The sequence below is a fragment of the Erpetoichthys calabaricus genome, chromosome 14 (genome assembly GCF_900747795.2).
Source record: "Erpetoichthys calabaricus chromosome 14, fErpCal1.3, whole genome shotgun sequence".
NCBI classification, from domain to species: domain Eukaryota; kingdom Metazoa; phylum Chordata; class Cladistia; order Polypteriformes; family Polypteridae; genus Erpetoichthys; species Erpetoichthys calabaricus.
Genome location: NC_041407.2, coordinates 97,670,271 through 97,693,187, shown reverse-complemented (window position 1 = coordinate 97,693,187; position 22,917 = coordinate 97,670,271). Strand labels below are relative to the sequence as shown.

General features: G+C 35.0%; 1 protein-coding gene across 2 annotated transcripts in view; it reads left to right on the top strand.

The window, feature by feature from the left end:
• The window catches only part of skap1 (src kinase associated phosphoprotein 1), a 268,145-nt gene that overhangs the window by 176,481 nt on the left and 68,747 nt on the right, over positions 1-22,917 (top strand). For both annotated transcript variants that reach the window (XM_028819166.2, XM_028819165.2), the window contains exons 5-9: positions 4,738-4,818; positions 10,576-10,659; positions 11,274-11,398; positions 14,614-14,677; positions 17,357-17,569. In XM_028819166.2, coding sequence (XP_028674999.1) covers positions 4,738-4,818; positions 10,576-10,659; positions 11,274-11,398; positions 14,614-14,677; positions 17,357-17,569 — 567 coding nt within the window. The remainder of the gene's footprint in view (positions 1-4,737; positions 4,819-10,575; positions 10,660-11,273; positions 11,399-14,613; positions 14,678-17,356; positions 17,570-22,917) is intronic.

The following is a 22,917-nucleotide window of genomic DNA, read 5'->3' as shown; positions in this document are numbered from 1 at the left end:
TGAGGGTTTATTTTAACAAAAATAACACATACAAGTGAAGTTAAATACAAAGAAGTGTAGTAACTAAAAAATACAAAATATGAAAGAGTAGCACTCCTCTTTTGTCATATACAATATACACGAATGTCACACTGTATCCAGGAGTACTTTTGGGTTCACTTCTTCTTTTCTGTGCCAGGCATGCTATATAAAACTCTGGGGGCCATCACCCCAGAGATCTTTCTTGCTAACTCAGGTAATCCTGCAAGTCTAATGACACTGTCACTACCCAATCTGTGTCCCTTGCAGAATTTGTACCTCATACAGTATATGTGCTGTTCCTACACGGACTTACATTAGATTTTACAACACTGTTCAATCTGTATAATGAATGTGTACTTTTTATTTATTTATTTTTACGGCTGTAAATGATACTTTATCTTAGTTGAGATAGTATTGAGGTCATGTCTGTCTTTATTAACAAATAAATCTTTCTACTTTACTTAGAAAAAAAATAGAATTTTTGACTTTTTCAACCTCTACAAGAAAATGTTTCAAGAGAATTTGTAGCCCCAGTTCAGCAAGGCAGAATAACGTCGTCTGCAAAATTTATATTCAAACATATGATAGTTAGGTTAATATTTTTAGACTGTGTGGCCCACAGCTTTGTGATCAAAGTACAGTACTCATAAAGAATCAGATATACAAGGGCAATAAACTGTTCATTATCCATTTAAATCAAAATACTCTAGGTCTTATACACTAGGGCACTGCTGTAAGCTGGAGGCACAGATTTGATGGTGAGAGGCCCATTTACCTTTAAAGGGTTAGGCAAACCTGCAAGGGCCTGACCAACGTATACAGCTGCTGCCTTCTGTTGGCACGGGGAACTTGCCACATCTGATTATGTTTCCTCTCACTGTTCATCCATTAGTTTATACTAATTACATGTCAGAAGTCTGGCATCCATGTCAGGACTTGTGTCATGTGGACCTTATATCCAGGATACCATGGAAAACAACACAATCTGGGCCCTTACTATGTCAAACTTTGTGTATTCAATATCCTAAATGATTTTATTTTAAAATAATTGGCATATTCTTGAAATTGTATTAAATATAAGCAATAATCATTTTTTTTCAACTTAACTTTGTATATCATCTTACATGTTATCTTTATAATAATAATATGTATGTATTGTATTGTACATATTTTTAAAAAATTCTTATTAACTTAAACTGCACAACTTCCATGTCAAGAAATTTTGTAGTTTCCATATTGACCACAAAATGTATCTAATGATGAATATCATTGCTTGGTGAGAGTAATTTTAGTATTTCTAAATCTCCCTTACCATCCACTCCTTCTGGTATAGAGTAAACCTTATGCATTGTAAAATGTTATTTCCTAAATGACACAAAAGCTTTTTTGAAACCTGAAGTTGGCTTCCTAGTTCAATACATCTGTGTTTGTCTTATTATATGTCCCTAAGTTCTTTAGTGTACTGATTATGTTTTATAAAAAACATAAGAATTTAAGTAAGTTAATTGTGACCGAAAGCTATTTGACTTACAGGCAACCTTTAATATTCATCTGAAGGTTTTCTTGCTGCTTATGAGATATTATGAGATATCTTGCTGCTTATGAGATATTGCCTAAGACATCAGCATTACTAAAGTTAGTTTAAATGTAGAACCACGGCAGTTAAGTATGATTTAAGACATTGGCTTGAACAATACTTTTGGCCCTTGTTAAAATAAAGTAAGTATAGATAATAGATGTGCAGTAAATGGAAATGTGCATAGTTTAATACAGCTATAGTATAAAAACATCAAAGATATACAGTATACAGTATATTCAGTCACAGAATCAGCAGCCATACCACATACACTTCAGAACAGGTAATCCACCTGAAGCTAAGCATGTTCAGGCCTGGACAGTACTTCGATGGAAAACCATCTAGGAGAAGCTTGGATTGCTGCCTGAAGAGGTGTTGGTGAGGCCAACAAGGGGCACTTATCCTGTGGTCTGTGTGTGGATCCCAATACCCAAGTGCAGTGATGGAGAAACAGTAATGTAAAAATGAGATTCTAACTCTCTGTGGTCATAAAAGATCTCTGAACGTCTTTCATGAAGAGTAGGATATTTCAAAATGTCCTGGCTTAATTTCCCATCACGGCCTGGTCATTCTGGACTCCTAATCATGCCCTGTCTCTAACTGGCTAACTATCTCTGTTACCCCTTCACCACCTAATAACTAATGTGTGGTGAGCTTACTGCTGCAAAATGGCTGCTGTGACATCATCTAGGTGGATACTGCACATTGGTGATGGTTGAAGTAGCTCCCCTCTCTATGCATATACTTGTATATAATTTCAGTGGTAAAAATATGTATACAGGCACAATAATTGTTTTGTTTTAGTTCTAAAAGATTGTTGTACACTCAAAAAGAAAAATACAAAAGTAAAATCTTTCTTCTCTTCACCTTTGCAGTTTCATTCAGGAAACCTAAATTAACATTGTGTTTATCAGTATTTGTATCATTTGCTGTGAAAATAAACAAACTACAGTGTTTTTTCCATGTCTGTATGTTCACTTTTGTGAGAATATTGACGCATCTTTTAATTTGGAGAGTCATCCTCCTGAATCATCACTGTGTAACATTGAGCCTACAGAGCTGCTACTTGTTTCTCTTTTTTGCTTTCTTCATCTTCCTCTCTCCTCTCACTCTTTCCACAGCCATGGGAAATGCAGCCCCCACGCTGCTAATGTTCTGAGAGCAATGAAATTAAACCACTGAAGCAGTGCATGTTGCAATTTCTGTCCCCCGGGTAATTCAATTCTAGTATGCATATTGATGCCGGCATGCTAGTTCTGCCTTTGACACCCTGGTGGGTTACGCAATTGTAGCATCTAAATAAAACTCCACGCGAGTATTTTTCATGTTTTCAAACAGCAGGGCTTTACAACTTGAGGGGGTTTAGTTAATGCAATATTCGTGCCTAGAGACGCAGGAAGTAGGGTGACAAGCAATATTTTGGTCATTTCTGTGCAGTTAGTTGTATTGTCCTAAAGTTTGATGTCAGTAACGGAAATGAAAAATGTTTTCAGTTTGGATCCTTATTTCTTCCTGCCTGGCATCTGATGGGCTGCAGCTCCCCAAGCCCCTGAATTATAGTAAGTGGGTGTAAGAAAGTAACATTATTTACAGTTTTTAATTTTGACAGCAGGTAGCTGAATGGCAAGTGCTGCTACTTGTTTCTTTTTTTTACTTTCTCCATCTCCCTCTCTCTTCTCACTCTTTCCACAACCAATACTATCTAAATAAAACTCCACGTGAGCATTTTTCATGTTTTCAAACAGCAGGGCTTTACAGCTTGAGGGGGTTTAGTTAAGGCAATATTCTTGCCCAGAGAGGCAGGAAGTAGGGTGACAAGCAACATTTTGGTCATTTCTGTGCAGTTAGTTGTATTGTCCTAAAGTTTGATGTCAGTAACGGAAATGGAAAATGTTTTCAGTTTGGATCCTTATTTCTTCCTGCCTGGCATCTGATGGGCTGCAGCTCCCCACGCCCCTGAATTGTAGTAAGTGGGTGTAAGAAAGTAACATTATTTACAGTTTTTAATTTTGACAGCAGGTAGCTGAATAATAAGCTCTATTGCCTCACTGCTCCTGAGGCCGGGTTTCAGCTCCCAGCTTGGTCATTGGTTTTGTTGAATTGACACTTTTTCCTCATGTTCTATTGGATTTTCATCAGTTGATTCAGTTCCCAGCCACATCACTAAGTTGCACATTTTAGGGTGATGGTTGGATGGATATTTCATAGATTACTTTACGTTCTTGCGAATGGGACACACAGAAAATGCTAGTTACCCCAAGGGACATTTCATGCAAATGTGGTATATCTCAGTAGGACAATCTTTAGAAAACAATTATGTTAGTTGTGACACAATGTTGACCTCTTGTCTCTTTCAACATTATAAAATAATAACAACCCGGTCAGCTATCAATTGAATTTTTGCGGTAAAATTGTGTTTTAAATAATGTGATACATGCTTAATTTGCTTTTTATTTTTGAAAAAAAAAGCTTTTTGTGTAAACCAATTAACCAATCAAAAGTAACCTTATGTTTCTCACAGGAAACACTAACTGGAAATTAATGTGAATGCAACAGTATAGGGAGGTTAGCCATAACAAAAATGCCCATAGCATGTGAACATAGCATTCATCTCATTATTTCAGGCTAAAGCAAATGTCACATAAACAGGCAAGTACAATAACTTCCAGGCATGCTCTTTATGTTAAATGGTTTCAGGATTTGGCTATTATTTTTTGAGATGTTTTTTCTTTCTTTTCAATGAGTCTGGTCAGTTGTTCTTTCTAACCAGGAGTTTCATTTCACTTGCAAAAAGAAGTTTATGTTCAATGGTTATATGTTTAGGCGGATTGGTTTATATTGCCTGCTGTTTTAACTCTTAAATTTGTAAAATCAGCACATCAAAAGCCTAATCTTCATAGGCCAAAACTTCCTACCATTTAAAAAGCCAAAAATGAAAAATTAATTTTAACTAACCATGTACTGGGCTCCACAATAAAACAAAATAGGTCTAACCAAGTGCAATCCACTCTATGAGTAAAGCTAACAGGTGGTATTTTCTGAGCCAGTTCATTCACATGTTGTAAGCATATCATTGTTTAATTGATATCTGTAGGGTGAATAACTGAAGTATTTCTTATGTAACTTTTACATTCTAACAGATTTTGAAGAAATTGACCTTGTGGGAGCACAGGAACTTGCAAACATTTTAAAACAAGGATACCTGGAGAAAAAACGAAGAGGTAGGAATCACATTGGTGTTTAGAAGAAAAACAATTCATGTGAAAATGCTATATACTGTATACTAGTTTTTTTTTCTCATGATAAGAAAATAACATATTCTATACTGGAAGGATTTTACACAAGGCTTACACAGAATGGCCTGCACTACGGACAGTATAAGAAAATGTGGACACTGAGGGAAAAATCTATGTGAGCCAATAAGTGTTGAAGTCATTGAACTTTTGAGTCTCTACAGACTGTACTATATAAACACTTATTTTCACTGTTCTGATTTATTTAGCCTAGCCTTGATTTATATTGCATTTCTCTCTATTAGGATGAAATGTCATTAGTATTAATAATGTCAAGTGTTCACAATAATATCAGTTAATAATATTGGCAACTGTGGAGCTGAATGATAAAATGAAAATATTTATTATATGTAAAGCCTTCATTTTACGGTAAAACAGCCTGTGGAATCTTTTAATTATTTGGAGGGTACTCTGTAAACAACTTTATTTGTCTCTTCACTCTTGCATGATAGGTGATGTGTTTTTTTACTAGACGTTTATGGGAGCTCCATGTGTATTGGGCAATTGAAATAAACTGAAGTTGATTTGTGGGTAAAAATCACATTTTTATCTGCATCGTTCACTGCGAGGTCAGAATAATTGTATTACTAGCAAAGTAATCAATGATTAAAGAATCAATCCAGTCCACATTTATTATCAAAATGCATTTATTTCATGTCAAGTAATTTCTGTTAACCAATAATAGGTTACCCACTCAGTTATGCAACCCACATGACCTCCCAATGGACCTTACTTAATACTCATAACTGTCCAGGGCTAATTCTTAACAAACAGATAAAATATTTACTGCTGCACTTCCTGGACCCATTTTCCTTTGCTGACTATACTAATATAATGAAGTAAGCTACTTAACTTGCTCAATTTACAGTTGAAGGATGTATTTAAGGTACAGTCTGCTTTTAATGGGTTTCATTAGCATTCATTATGAACGCCTGAAGCTGAACACCAACCATATTGTCCTCTGGGTTCTGTGGCTGTTTCCCACCTCTTTTCTGAAAGCACATAGTTATCCTTTTGTTTGTTTACAAACTAAGGGTATTGTTTATTCGCAGTGACAACCAGGTCATAGAAATTACTTATTCTCTTTTAACATTTGAATCTATTTTTTACAAAGGTAGATTTAAAGCAGATCCCCTTGTGAGAGAGCAAGTGTGAGTTCTATGGCCATTACTTGTCTGAGATGGCATTTAATTATATTACTGAACTGATGGTTGTGTTCAGAGATCATGTTGTTTGTATTAAAAATGCAGGACCACACAAAGCTAAAATGCTGCCCTTGAGAGACCAGCAGATAACATGTCTGTTGCCTAACATATTATAATTTGTAAAAAATCTACTTGTTTTTTTTAATATAATGGTATACTGTAGTTTACATTCCAAAAATGATAATAAGGGAATTAAAGAAATAGGCTTTGAATCCTTACATCTAATAAACAGTATCACATCTATTAGGTCTTGTGTAAATTTGCCTTAAAGTATCTTACAACCAAAGCTATTCTAAATTTCAGTCTTATCTTTTAACATTTCAGAACAATGAACATTCTAACAGTATTGAGTTCTGTACTAGTTGATTTCCTCTCTGTAACAATATGATTACCTTTGTGTCCGATTCTATCAAAGTTCCAGTTGCCTGTTTTTTATTTTACACCTTATTGGATGAGTTTTTAGCATTGTTTTGACGGTTGTTATGAGCTGAGCTGGCATAGTGGTTCCTGACTCTGAGACAGACATACATGCATCTTATACTAATCAGAAGAATGCAACCATTTCATAAGGCAGGAATATTTAGAGCATTTCTACATAGTAGAAGAAGAGAATATTTCAGGGTTAATGTATACAGAGTAGGCAGCATGATGGCAGAGTGGGCCCTGTGATTGACTGGGTTGGTTGTCTGCTGAGAAATGCTCTGTCCCTGATAACCCAGATCTGGATTATGCAGGGTTGAGAATGTTATGTAGTATTATATGCAGAGATAAAGTAGTTTGTTTATATTTGATTGTGTATTTTCTCTTAATTTTCCCTTTGTTGTGTTTAGTGCATTTCATACTGAGCACAATCACTATACTGTACAAAGCAAAGTGACTTCCATACATGAATACAAATATGAAGGCAAATATGCAGTTGCTAAACAAATTATTACATCATATCTAAAGTATAATACAAATGTAATGGAAAAAAAATTAAGGATTTATATTTACTAAAATTTAAGCAATTATTCCCAAGTGCAATAGTACAGAAGTAGATCATTTAACAGGAAAATAGAGAAATTATTTGAATCAAGAGAAACTGTGGAACAGTAAAGAAAGCACACTAGACCTAATTAATTACTTAATTAATTTGTTAATTAGTATTGCCTAATTTTTATATTTTTTTCTTTTTTCTTTCTTCCATCTTATAAAGCACTTTGAGCTACATCATTTGTATGAAAACGTGCTATACAAATAAATGTTGTTGTTGTTGTTGTTGTTAATGAAGTATGAGGACTACTTGAATCCAAGAAAGGAAACACTGATGTTTGCCAGTAGTTTAAATGTTGCATTTGAAGAAGCTTCACAGACACAGTGAGAGAGCTGAAAAAGGCTTTAAAGTAATTAAGCATCTCTAAAGTAAATCACGAAAAATAGCAAGAAAAAAATCTTTGTGGTTGCATATGTTAAAACGGGGAGAGCAGCATAAACAGGTATTCTGGAGTCTTGGTATAATAATACATTTTATTTATATAGCGCCTTTCCCATGAAAGTTTTGTAAGTTAATGCTAGACTTCAGATATAAGTCTACACCTGACAGAAAGTCAAAGTAATTGAGCCAGCTGAGTTTGATATATTGCCGATATGGTCAATAATATCAACAGCAGATGTACAGTAAGCAGTAATGTCAGCAGGATAGGGCATCATTTAAATCAAGTATAAGACAGATTTTGAAAATGTGTCACTTTTTTAAGCAAATGTCAGTTTGAGAATGCCATAGTACTGTTGAAATTCTTTACATGTAATTGAATGTTAGGGCCAAAACGTTTCACACACAGATATTGTAAGAAGCTCCTCCAAATAGGTGCCATACACTGAAACTTTAAATTCAAGGCTTTATTAAAGGCTGTAAGGCAGACTTTCACAGCCTATCCAATGACCAGTACCAATGATGGAAACTCTTACCTAATTCTGCTCCTTGTTTAATTAATTCATTCACTTAACTATCTTAATATTTTTGACAGATTTGATGGAATATTGTAAGATTAATGTTGTGCTTGAGGAATATGGAATATGTTTTCACCTCCGTCTCATCTTATACATTAAGTGTTTGATGTTTTGTGGAATGTTTTGGTATGGCTCTCAATTCATGCTTTCCACAATGAAACCAAGTTATCCAGATTTGTGGCAGTCCTAAACCATGACTAACCCTCCACAATCCTTGACAGTGGAGACAAGGCTGTTTTGCTAGTATTCCGTATTAGAAGTTCTCCAAACACAGTTTAAAAAAACCAAATCAAGATTGAACTCATTTGTCTAGGGAGTATTATTTCCCAAAATCTACAAGATAATCCAGATGGTCTTTTGCAGTTAGTGTGAGCAGCAATATTCTTTTTTTAGAGGTTAGTTATTTTCTGGCTATCCTCTCTCAAATGCCATTGATGTTCACATCATGTTGTATGGAAGAGGTCTAAACATTGACTTTGGTTGCATGTACTTCAAAACACAACCAAGGATTCTTAGTTTGGACTTTATTACTGAGTATTCATTTCTGCAAGTGCTGCATCCTTTCTTGCTAATCTTAAGTAAAACGTTGGTCACAAAAGAAAGCAAGAAAGGCACACAACCCAAAATTTCAGCATTGCTGAAGCAAGTAACAAAGTATCAGTGTAAGGATTTTGCATTAATTCAAATCTTTTATTAGAAATGTAGAAAATCATCAGAATCTAAAAATCTCTCTTCAGTGACTTAAACTACTTTTTTTTTTAAAAGACCTGAAATACAGTGATTTTGAATTACTAGAAATATGTTCAACCATTGTACTGTATGTAAGAACAGTTGTATAATTTCTTGCCTTAATATATAAGTGCCATACTTCCTTTACCCTACACTAAATAGTGAACTAATGTAAGATCCATAATGTCAAGGTTTCTTTGGAACACTAAATGACCTCTAATTAAGTGTTTGACCCTGACACATGGCAGATGGTTCTTATGTCTTGGAATCAGTCTGGAGCCAGTTTAACCCCACTATGAATTCACCCTCATGGTTTACTATTGAATCTAATATTGTGGCCCTTCAACCTCTTCCATCGCTGCCTTTCTCTGCAATGACGCTAAAATCTTGTGCCTCCAACTTGTGCCACTTTTTTTCTTTTTCTTTTTTTTTTTTACGGTATATGCCCTGAATATTTTTTGCATAGTTCAAAAACCATTGGGTTTCTGTCTGTGATGACTATCTCAAACCCTCCTTTTGATTAATCCGGCCTTATGCATTATGGCAATCCAGTTTCCTTGTCTTCTTGGCTGACTTGAGGCATCTCAACTCTCAAGGATATTTTTGGTGACTAAGAGTGCCATACATTTCAGTCTCTAAGGTATGCACAATTTCTGCCTCCACTTTACTCTACAGTATCTTCATCTTAGATCTACTCTTAAGGTTGGTAATGTTTCTTCTCCTCTCCACTCCCTCCTCTTTCACTCAGTCTCAATAACTTTGCCAATTCATTTTCCCTCACTCAAAGCTTATACCAGTAATATATAAATATTGGTGCAAAGTATCTTATAGATGATTATTCTTTTTAATATCTCTGGTATTATGACCTCCTCCCTGCAACTCCTCTTTTCCTGGGGATCAATTTTAAAGAATATTCTGTCTCCTCCAGATAACATAGTCTTCAAAACATTGCATTCAGGTTTGTTCATTTTTTAAAATTTTACCCCTCAAGCACTTTTACATGGATTTAACTTCAGATTTAAACTGCAGTTTCTATCAGGCAGTCCTTTCCAAGTTTTTAAATACATGTTGGAAATGTCTACTAGTTTTATGTTTTGTTCTTTTGTTTCCAGTTTTCTTTCAGTTGCCATTTCTATCAAGTTTATTTTTCTTCCACAAATCTACCTTATATTGGAGTCCTCTTCTCTCTCTACCTCCCCACCCAAGTGAATGTTGTTCTCCCTGGTCATGATTGCCACAAAGTCCATTATAGTCTCTCCATGGAAATTGGCAGATTGTCCCTCTTTCAACCTCAGAAAATCATCTCTACTCAATCTTACGTTTCTCGAATCATCAGCACCAAGGATAAATGGATCTTCCAGCCCTAACATTGCCAAATGTCAGCTTAGGGTGCAGTTAATCAAGGGACAAGTGTCCTGTGAGCATTCCCAACACTCTCCTTTTCAATCTTCTCATCCATGATGTTTGCTGTTTGGGTCGCACTACTCAATGTGTCCATTGGTGTATATTTTCTACTACTCATCGCTTTCATAAGGGCTGATGATAAGAATGGGTGATTATTGATGTGTTTAGGGTGGTTGCGTTTTGGGGTGATACAGGTGGGTGGATGGAACCGTGTTCTTATTTTTTTTTTTTTTTTCCTTTCCCTTGGTTTTGGACTTTTTTTAATCAAATATTCATTTATGTGAATCCTGTATTTTTTTCTTGCTAAACATTAATTAAAATTTGGTCACAAAAATTAATTATAATCTCTGCTTGACAGATCATAGCTTCTTTGGCTCTGAATGGCAGAAACGATGGTGTGTGTTAAACAATAATATTTTCTATTACTATGGCAGTGATAAAGGTAAGCTTTGTGCCTTAAAAGTTTCTCTAGTGCTGGAAACAATATCATGTCATGTGCTGCTAATAAGATTGTGTTTACACAAATAAATAACCTAGTTAATTGTGTTTTTCTTGAAATTGCTTACTTGCTGGATTATGATTTCAAGGCAGTTTACTATCTCTGTGAATCCTGTGTTTTCTATCCTTGCTCTAACCTAGTTAAATGATAAAACAATTTAACTCTAAATTGCCATGATGACTGACATCATGGGTAAGGTATAATTATTGTCCTGTGCGTTTTGCTGCCTGGAGACACTGTAGTTCACTGTGACCTTGTATTGCAACAAAGAAGATTCAGGAAATGAATGTGTATGTGGACTTTCATGCATTTTTTAACTTGTCAAAACATTTGCTTTCATTAATCCATCTATCAGAAATGTATAATTGAGATCCATAATTGTTTTTGTCTTTATTTGCAAGACCTTCAGATCTCATCTCAGTAGTATTTTTGAAGCGAAAGGTGAATAGGAACCGATGAGCTAGCTATGTTGAGCCTTATGGACTTTTCTTAACAAATATTGTGTCAAATTCAGAAAATATTTATAACAAAAACAATTACATTTCTGCTACTTTCAGACAAACAGCAAAAAGGTGCATTTTATATAAATGGATATCAAGTAGAACTGGTGGGGACCCTGCGGAAAGATGCTAAAAAGAATGCTTGTTTTGAGCTTAAAGCACCGGGACAGCGAACTTATCAGGTGAGCAGAAGTACCTGGATAGTAATGATGTCTGATTTAATTAAAAGTTAGAAGTTTTACTTTTTGCAAATTAGGGTAGTTTAGATTAGACATTTCACAATCTAAGGAAATTATCATGATAATGGATTTCATGTTTTGATTTCTTTAGATTACCGTTTATACCACAAGAGCTTGAAAAGTTGCTAAAGTGTAATCATGTATGATGTAGTCCACAAAGGCAAACACCATAAATGCTCTGAAACTATAAGCTGCAAGTTTTATTATCACTGGACAATGTATCCCTAAGTGTTTTATTCACTTTACGTTGATGTGACTATGTAAATGAAGAAAGCTTTTTGTTTAGTTCATTGATTAGCAAGACTTAATGTCCTTTCTGCTGATATATTTGATATACATCTTGCCTGAAGAAGGGGCCTGAGTTGCCTCGAAAGCTTGCATATTGTAATCTTTTTAGTTAGCCAATAAAAGGTGTCATTTTGCTTGGCTTTTCTCTACATTCATAATGGCTAACACGGTACAACACCCTAGTACTGCTGATATATTACAAATACTGCAGAGAATACTGGAGCACTGACCAAAAGAAATAAATGATAGAATGTCTATATGCACCCTAGAAGTTAGTTAAAATTCAAAAAAGTTGGAAAAAATAGGTAAAAAAAGAAAAAAATAGTAATTTGCAGAAAATATCTCATATTGACTGACATTTTTTGAAAGAACATTTTGCAAGGAGTGATCAAACATTTTGATCCTGAACCTGAAAGGAGTATTCTACAGCAGCAGTTTTGTAAGAGGCCAAAGATTCGATTGTGTGTAATAAATATGGAAACTGCAAACTTCAGGCATTTGTTGGTTTATAGTGTATGTTTCTTGTTTCAGAAGAAAATAAATATGGAGGCCACAAAAAAATAACAAAATTAGGCATTTTATTATAACTGAATTTCTAATGTAAGAGAACAATAGACTTGAGAGGTTTATTATTGCCTACTTAACATGTTTTTAAAATTCATTTCTTATGCCACAGTCAAAAAATTGGATGTGAAATTCCATTTTGGCAGGAGGTCTATTAAATTTGCCAACATCAACAACAGAAGAAACATTGCTACTGTGGAGCAAACCAAAATGGGGAATCAAAGAGTGATGTGTGAAATAGCATACACTATATGAATTAGTTAAGGATCAGGAGAATCCTTACTACATGAACAGTTAAACATAAGAAAGGTTGGCACTGATTGGGTAACAAAGAATGTTGAGTACTGAAATGAAACATCATGAAACTCAATGTCCTGAGGAGAATCTCAAGCCAAATTTAAGAAGCATTTCTAACTGGGAATGAAACTTAGGGTTAGGATACACCATTATGACACAGAGTTCAAACAGCAGTCAAAACAATGAAAACATTGTGACTAACCATATGCTAAGAAAGTAAAAGCCCATGCCAGAAGTAGTATGATTTGTCAATCATATTCATTACATGCCTCAAAAGGGACACTAAAAGTCAAATTTGCTTTGGGGTTTTTTGAAGTCAATGAGAGAAATGTAATGAGGAAATCTGTCAACCAACCTTTTTTTTGCTTCATGACAGTCTCCTCATTCACACTGCATAGGTTGCAAAGGCTGCTCTGTGAAACCGTGATTTGTAAGAGATGATACTACCGTCCTATTTTGTATACTTGGCCCTTAGCGACTACTTCCTATGTCCCTCTCTGAAAGACTGCCACTATGTGATGTATTATGCCAATGATGAAGATATCAAGTCAGCTACAGAAGAGTGGTTGCAGAAGCAAAACAAAAGGTTTTATTGAGTGGCATTGAAGACTGTCAGGAATGTCATGGGAGTGCATTGATGATAACAGAGATTATGTTGAAAAATAAAACTTGTTTGTATTGCTGGTGTGTGATGCTTCATGATTTAATTTTTTATACACTTTCTCTTACATATATTTGAATATATATATTTGAAAAATGTGCAATGTTGAAAATTGTTAGTTATCATTTGCAGTATTTAAGATTTGTTGCATTTCTTTTGAACTGATTCAGACACTATTTTGGTTTGTTACGGATGCCACCATTTTGTAAGGTTGTTCAGCCATTGTCTGGGAAACAAGTTGGTATTCGTGGCACCTGATGTCACTTTCACTATAGGATAAGAGGTCACTGTAATGAATTAAGAGTCCCAAAGCATGCAGTCCCAAAAACACTTTACTGACATCACTTTCAAACCATGGCTAGTAATAGAGTAAATGTAGAGTCTTTAAAAAATAAAAAAGATGTATTTCAAAAAATGCTCTGTAACAAAAAGCTAGCTTTGGAGACAGCAGAAGGCAAAATGGAATTGCCTGTAACAGAGGCAATCCAAATCAAACAAAGTCCCAATACTTATATTCAAATAATAGTCACAAGACAGAGCAAAAGTCAAAAATCAAAAAACAGCAAACTCACAAAACCACAGGAACTCACCACTCCTCAGTGCATTTAAAGTGAACCACCAGGAACTCTGTGAGACCCTCAGGATTTATAGGATGAAGGTCAGTTCCTGGCCATAATTGGCAGGTGGCTCTGCCTTTTGAGGGCCACCTGCAAATCACGGGGGACGTAACACAGGCAGTTTACATACATAAATAAAATCATAAACAAAAGAGTAATTCACATAAACAATATACATTAAAGAATCAAAAATTAACAAAATAGACATAAAACATGAATCTGCAGCCCAGCAAGGGGAGGAACCCTGGCTAAAACATGACAGTCACCACTTATATCCTGTCTCCATCCGAGACTGTGGATAACCTGTGAAAAGCAAAAGCTTGTGTACTTTCGTGTTTCTTTATTCTTCTGTTTTCAAGATTATAGGCACTTCTTTTTTAGTTTCTGTTTAGCATATCATGCTTTGTGTCATTTCTGTCTACTTTTCATTTTAGATGTTTGCGTCTTTTATTGACAAGATCTTTTCTCCTGTTCCTCTCATCCTGCTGTTGCTGTTTTTCAGCAGTACAGGGGTTTCTCAGCTTAAAGTGTTTGTAGGTCAGGCTTACAATATTTTGATCATCCCTTCTAAATTTTCTAAAATGTATAAAGTATTGTATTATATTGTATTATAGAAATATAGCAAAATGTACATTTCAACCCAACAGTTGTAACAGTTTGTATCATTTAAAAATATAAAATGTCATTGGTTAAATGAATTAGTTATAAATATGTATTGTTTTCTCTTATAGTTTACTGCAAACACTGCCAAAGAGGCAAAGGAATGGGTTGATCAAATAAACTTTGTTCTGAAAGGTTAGTGTTTAAAGTATTTGTGGTCTTTTGTAGTTTAACTAAGATTTGATTTAGCAATCACTGTCAACACAAAGTTTAGTGTACTTTTTAAACTTACAGTCTCGTTCTCAATGTTAATATAATGTAAACACATTATATTTAGACATTATACTTAAGAATATATTGCTTTATAAAAGCTCTGTTATTTAGTGATGCCAAAGGATAAGGCAAATGCTAATGGCACAATCCACCTCTCCCTGGTAAAGACAAATTCCCATATTCCTATTGGCATTAAAAAATCTGGTTATTGTTACTGATTAAAATGTTAAGAGTTGAAATTTAAGATTTTTATCATTATTTCATGTGTGAATGATTCACTGTGAAGAAAAACTTACTAACATATGTGCTGTATTTACCCAAACAAGTTTCCAACTGTGTCCCCATCTTCTTGTTGAACTCTTTGAGGCAATCAGTTGTCCCTAAGTGCTTTAAATCCACCACCATCATATCCATGCCAAAGGAGTCCTCTGTCTCTTATCTCATCGAGAATATTAGCATTCATACTGGCATTGTAAGTGAGAGTGGTGAGAATTTTTTTTTTATCTTTGATAAGACTCTTGTCAGTGAATGAGAAAGGAATGTATTTTTCATTTTTTTTTTTTTATATTTTTATTTTATTAATTTTCATTGTAATCATTCCATACAAATAGATCAATTTATAACCAAACAAAATTGAAGACAAATCAAACCCCACCCCTGAGAAGGAGAGCTTAGCTAAAGGAAAATTGCTTAAGGAAAGTATTTTTCAGTTCAAATAATTCCCTCATCAATTTTATTGCCTGTATATGATGTTCACTGATTTTTCCAGAAATATTTAGTTTACAATATTAAATGTGGACATTCCACTATTCTCACTAAACATTCTGACACCTTTACTTTTCCACCTCATCTTCTCTGCAGAATATACACCTTGTCTCCTTCTATTCACCATGTCCTGCTCTTTGCCTGATTTTTTCCGTCATACTCCTATATTCCAAGTCACAGTCCTCATATTCTCCGTTTCATACATTTCACTCACTATCTCTTCTTTAACTCCCCATTAGGTCTATGACCATCATAAGTAAAGGTTTCACCTGTGTATGATTTTATGAAGGTCCCCAACTTTCTGTGTGAAGTAGGCCCACTTATAATTCTCGTAATTGTATTTCATCATCACGGAGTTATTGGAGCAGAGATTATTAAGGCCATATAACCTTCCTGATAACAACCTCTTTAGTTAATTTTTATAACAAGAGGAATGGTGATCTTATTTAAGTGGAAGGTGGGGGGGGGGGTATTAATAAAATTACTGTAAGTGAATGTTTAGATTGAGATGTTAAAATCAAGCATAGCAGAACTTATATGTAGGCATTTTTATTAAATCTTGGTTGACCTGGTGTGCAACATATAATAATTGAAAAGAGAGTAACAGGGCATAGGCAGGGCACAATAGGTTGGAAAAGATCATAATGACTTTATGTTTCAGTCTATATATTGTACAGTAAGTATAATGAATCCCCAGCAGAGGTTAACCAGTGATTTTTGAAATTGGTGCAAACTACTATCTCTAGCTGGTTCTAGCTGCTGCTTGTCTTCAGTAGAGAAAGAATGCCTTACCAGACCTTTAGAGGATAGAAAATTCCTGTAACATCCCAAATTTGAAAGAGGAGTCTTCATGGATAGGATCATAACAGATGTTTGGAACTTCTATGTAGGAATATTGGAAATGATCATGCCCAAGAGCATTTGCTACAATCGCAACCTAACAATTAATGTGTAAAGGTGAAGGCTCCATTTGAATGATACCACAAGTTTCTACAAGCTTAAATGAAAGTCCCTTGTGCAGAACTATGTCAAGCAACTTTTGAAAATTAAGTTAAACTGTATCCTTTATCTTCTTTACCGTTACTGTTTTGCTGTCTTTTCCAAAGAAATTAAAGAAATATGTCTGACAAAGCTGACCTTTTCAGAACACATGCTGGTCTGCAACATCAAAGCCATTTTCCATTATTTAGACTTGTATTGTCTCTCTATCTTTTACATTACTTTTCCAATCATTTATAGTGTATGACAGTTATTGTTTTTGCCTTTTTAAGACATGAAAATGACACTTTTTGTAGTGACTTTTTAAGTTTGCATGCCTTTGGTAATTCTTTTATTTATCTGCTGTAAAAATAAATTCCAAACAAGTACATTCTTTATTTCCAGTCTCAAATAATCTACAGTTAACATTTGTTTTATATAGTACTCCTAATTTGATAATATGGCTCAGAATATCCAAATGCAAAATCGATCACTTCTCAAAACACATACAATAGTTCAAATGCCAAGTACATAAAAATGAAAAACATATGGCAGGAGAGGAAAGGAAAAGGAATAACTACTACTAACTATTTGTATTATACAAACACAGTATGTGTATTTCAGAGGGTTGCTATATTCAATATATTTGCTTGCAAAAATAAGATGAGATATGCTGTATTTTTCACACAGTAGTGAATTAGAAAGAAGCAGTATAATCTGTTTGGGTATTGGTCTAGGTTAGAGCTCATGTTTAAAAAGAACAAAGTCCAAGTAAAATGATTTCCATTTGCAAAAACCCCAAACAACATCTCCTTGCCCTTAAAGGGAGACCTGATGCCTTTGTTTTTGGTTGAACAGACATAAGCTCCACCCAAATACCATATGATGATGGGGAGGAAGATATGGAAGAAAGCCAGATTTCACAGGGAAATGAAGATCAAGAAGAAGAGACATATGATGATATTGATGCTGCAATCTCCCCAAACCCAGTACACAATTCTTTCACGTCTCAGAGTGTTGACGGGCCATTTGAGGATGAAGAAGACAATGACATTTATGAGGAACTTCCAGGTGCGTAATTCCAGGTGGACATATGGATTTTAATAGGATATGAGTTATGCGACAAGACATTTCCCAAGTATATGTTTTGAAAAGATATCTCTTTCAACTTTAGATTTGCCTGAAAATAATGAGATCAGAGCTTTGAAATGCTATAATTGCTTCCAGAATGAAGGATAGTCTGACATTTGAACTAGTGATAGAGGTTAAAAAAGTTTGTAATCAGAAACTTCACCTGGTTTCTTGGTCACACCAGGTGGGTTTAAAATGGGTGGAGCCAACAAAGAAATAATTAATGGGTTGTAATTAATTTTCAGATGTTTCACAGCTTACATAATCAAAATGCCAGAGATGTCAGATATGCTTAAAAAATGGTGAGAACCACCTACACAAGGTGCACATAGCACACACAATGCTTTGTATAAAACACTGACATACAAATAACAAAATGCATTGATTGGGGGAAAAGTGTAATGATATTGGAATTTCAAAAGTAAAGAGAAAAGAAACAACATATACGATACAGAACTTCTAACAGGAATATATCAATATTTAAATTAGATTATACTTAACGTGGCCTCAGAAGCCAACACTGAGTTTATGGTTTTTCCCAACACTTTTCATAATTATAATCGTCTATCATATTTACTTAGAGACAGCCTCACCATATTTACTAAAGCAGTAAGACAAATTGCAGCAGTATGCTGTCCATTACCTCCAATATTATATCTTTGTAGAAGGTAATTTTAATTTTGCTTTGTTGTTTTTAAAACTGTTTATTTTTTATTTGTGATAAAATGGTTTCATGTGACACTGACTATTTTAAGTTACTTTTATTTGCTTTTGATATCAGCTGTGCACCTCTTATTTAATTTTGAATTTGATTGTGCATCTCTTCACTCATTCTTTAACGGATTACAGCATAGGGTCACATGAGGTCTACAGTTGCAGACTCAGGTGCAAGGCAGAAACCAAATCAGTAATCCACTTCATCACAGCATAAGCACAGGTAGACTACTGTATGTAAACTTCACAAAAATCCTAGGCCAGAGCTCTATAGCTTTGATGCAGCTGCACCAACTACCATGCCATTTGAATCGTAACATCTTATTTATGCTGAACTCTTTAATTTCTTTGGTTGTCCTTTAAAAAACAAGTCTTTTTTGTGTTTCAATCTATCATTGCATCATCCATCATCAAAACATTTTAATTTTTAGAATTGTCCTTGTGACCTGTGTTGACAAGTATAAAATAAATCCATTTATATTGATATTTAAAATTTAAACGTGATATTTTCCATATGTAAACAACTGTAAAGGCAAACAAATAGATTACTTTTTCCTTACTGAATATTGAAATAATGTTACATAGTAAAGTTGGTAAAATTGATGACAAACATTAATGAGATTTATTGTAGAGCATATAGCCTTGATGAAACCTACATTCTGAAATAGAAAAGAATACAAAGTATATGTTGCTTATTGCTTTTTTCTTGGGTTCGGTGTTGCCAGGGTATCCCTCCAGCTTCCACAAACATACATTGAATTAAGAGGATTTGAAGATGTTTTATGTTAGTTTTAACATCATTTGTCCTTGTGCTCCATTGTGTGTTAGCAAGCTCTTTGAATCTAAGTACTTTTAGTTTCTGCCTTTCATAATGCCTTTTTGAGAGTGAGTTATTACAGTGCATCCGGAAAGTATTCACAGCGCATCACTTTTTCCACATTTTGTTATGTTACAGCTTTATTCCAAAATGGATTCAAATCATTTTTTTCCTCAGAATTCTACACACAACACCCCATAGTGACAACGTGAAAAAAGTTTACTTGAGGTTTTTGCAAATTTATTAAAAATAAAAAAACTGAGAAATCCCATGTACATAAGTATTCACAGCCTTTGCTCAATACTTTGTCGATGCACCTTTGGCAGCAATTCCAGCCTCAAGTCTTTTTGAATATGATGCCACAAGCTTGGCACACCTATCCTTGGCCAGTTTCGCCCATTCCTCTTTGCAGCACCTCTCAAGCTCCATCAGGTTGGATGGGAAGCGTCGGTGCACAGCCATTTTAAGATCTCTCCAGAGATGTTCAATCGGATTCAAGTCTGGGCTCTGGCTGGGCCACTCCAGGACATTCACAGAGTTGTCCTGAAGCCACTCCTTTGATATCTTGGCTGTGTGCTGATTGTCGTTGTCCTTCTGAAAGATGAACCGTCACCCCAGTCTGAGGTCAAGAGCGCTCTGGAGCAGGTTTTCATCCAGGATGTCTCTGTACATTGCTGCAGTCATCTTTCCCTTTATCCTGACTAGTCTCCCAGTTCCTGCCGCTGAAAAATATCCCCACAGCATGACGCTGCCACCACCATGCTTCACTGTAGGGATGGTGCCAGGTTTCCTCCAAACGTGACGCCTGGCATTCACTCCAAAGAGTTCAATCTTTGTCTCATCAGACCAGAGAATTTTCTTTCTCATGGTCTGATAGTCCTTCAGGTGCCTTTTGGCAAACTCCAGGCGGGCTGCCATGTGCCTTTTACTAAGGAGTGGCTTCCGTCTGGCCACTCTACCATACAGGCCTGATTGGTGGATTGCTGCAGAGATGGTTGTCCTTCTGGAAGGTTCTCCTCTCTCCACAGAGGACCTCTGGAGCTCTGACAGAGTGACCATCGGGTTCTTGGTCACCTCCCTGACTAAGGCCCTTCTCCCCCGATCGCTCAGTTTAGATGGCCGGCCAGCTCTAGGAAGAGTCCTGGTGGTTTCGAACTTCTTCCACTTATGGATGATGGAGGCCACTGTGCTGATTGGGACCTTCAAAGCAGCAGAAATTTTTCTGTAACCTTTCCCAGATTTGTGCCTCGAGACAATCCTGTCTCGGAGGTCTACAGACAATTCCTTTGACTTCATGCTTGGTTTGTGCTCTGACATGAACTGTCAACTGTGGGACCTTATATAGACAGGTGTGTGCCTTTCCAAATCATGTCCAGTCAACTGAATTTACCACAGGTGGACTCCAATGAAGCTGCAGAAACATCTCAAGGATGATCAGAGGAAACAGGATGCACCTGAGCTCAATTTTGAGCTTCATGGCAAAGGCTGTGAATACTTATGTACATGTGCTTTCTCAATTTTTTTATTTTTAATAAATTTGCAAAAACCTCAAGTAAACTTTTTTCACGTTGTCATTATGGGGTGTTGTGTGTAGAATTCTGAGGAAAAAAATGAATTTAATCCATTTTGGAATAAGGCTGTAACATAACAAAATGTGGAAAAAGTGATGCGCTGTGAATACTTTCCGGATGCACTGTATATATTTCTTAAGGTATCTTGCTACTGTATGTATAATTGGGAACAACATATTAAACCTAGAGGCACTGTAATAATTTACACAACATACCATTTTAGTAACTCTTTATTTCTTAAATTATACTATGGCCTTTCATTACCAAATAGAATAAAATGTTATATCAAAAACCTGTCAAGATAGATTAGTTTTTGCTCAATAAATAAACTCTAAGCGTAGGCTTCTTTAAATAATCTCATTTTTTAAACCAGTCATCTTGCTGAAAATATATAATATATAAATAAATAGTTCAGATAACATGAAAAGTGCATGTTTGAATCATTCAAGCATTTTATACAGTTTTTTTAAATCTCATTGCTGGCAATATTTATAGTTTGGTTGTTATTTTCTTTGTAATTTGTGTAGTCTTTTATGAAAATTTCAAACTAATTCAATACAATTCTGTTCCCTTAAGACAATAACAATTCAGAAAGTTCAGTTTGTGAACTGTGTTCATGTTTTTTTTTTTTGTAAAGTACTTAAAAGAGAGGATATTCTTATATATTGTGTTATCATAATTTAAGGCAACATGAATGTGCAATTGATTAAGCAGACACTTATTTTCTCCCTCTGAATTAGTGTGTAAAGATTTTTCAGATTGTTATTAAGCTGATGATATACGCCGGTGGTATGGTGTGATGATATACATCAGTGGTATGGTAACACACTTTTGTAAAAGTTTATTTTATTAAGCTGTATGTTGAAATCAGAGCTGCCCTCACATGACTTAGGTTACACCCTTTGATCTAATTACATCAGTCTACAAAGGTTCTTCAGAGTATTATGGCCTGCTAATTTCATGCTATAACTGTGACATTTTCTTATTCAAAGCAAGAAAGGAAAAAGCTAATATCTTTTTTGAATAAAAAAGAAGAAGAATTTCCCACTCACTGCTCAAAAAGACACTATAATTTACTTCATCACCTCCAATGTGGAACAGTTTCCTATTATGCAAATGTTAACAAATTAATTTCATAGCAGCTCATCATTTTAATGAAGTTTTAAAAACATCTACAGCCCAGGAAAAAAAATAACATTTTCCAGGTGATAAATTTTTCCAATTTCCATAAGACAAGTACATAAACTTGTTCAATTAAGGGAGGAATCTAAAAATGAAAGCGTCTGGTCTCCAAACGCCATGAGCATTGATGGGTAATTTTATTGAGTGGAAAATTGAATCAAATTGCTATATTGAAACAATTCAGCTTTGAAAAGTCTCTGAGGTGTTCTATATTGATCCACGTGGCATGGGTGTGTGACCCTGCTGATCACACATTGTTTTAAGATAATACTTTGCTATTACTTGTACTGGAGTTCTCAACCAATATTGTGAGGACACCTGGAAAGAATTGTTTATTGAGAGAGCTGACCTAAAAAGATTCTTATATAGAGAACATTTAATTACTTCCTATTTTTTTTTCTTTTTCTTTATTTTTCTGTTTTTATTAGTGCCTTACATGGTTTTGAATAACTAAGCAGCTAAGAAAAATCTATATTTGCAATATATTTGTGTAGGTTTATATCATGGGAAACTAAAAGTTAATATCATGCTGAAAAAATGTTAATAACATTTTGGACATATGGCATAGCTTAGAAAGCTACAATTATAATCAAACATCTATCCATTTTAAAAATTCTCCTGACTACCTGATCAGGATTGCAGGCACCAAAAGCCTTCCTAGTGCACGTACATATTTAGCCTGTTTGGAAAATAAATATGGTGGAGGAGCTCCAACTTTAATCTATTGGACAGTACTGTATGTATTAAAGGCACATTGGTAATAAACACTGTTTTGGCTCCTGTTAAGCTCAGGCAAGTAAGGGTAAGGATATGAAAGCAATAATGATGGCCAAGAAGAGCAATAAAGGAGAGGAAAGATAGTGAACATCAGCAGCTAAGTAGGAGCTTAAAAAAGGATAGCCTACCAGCAGGTGTTCTAACTGATTCTGCGCTCTCACTAAGAAAACCAACAGGCCATGGTACAATAGCTGAATTCATGTTTTTGTGTCTTATTAATTGTGTGC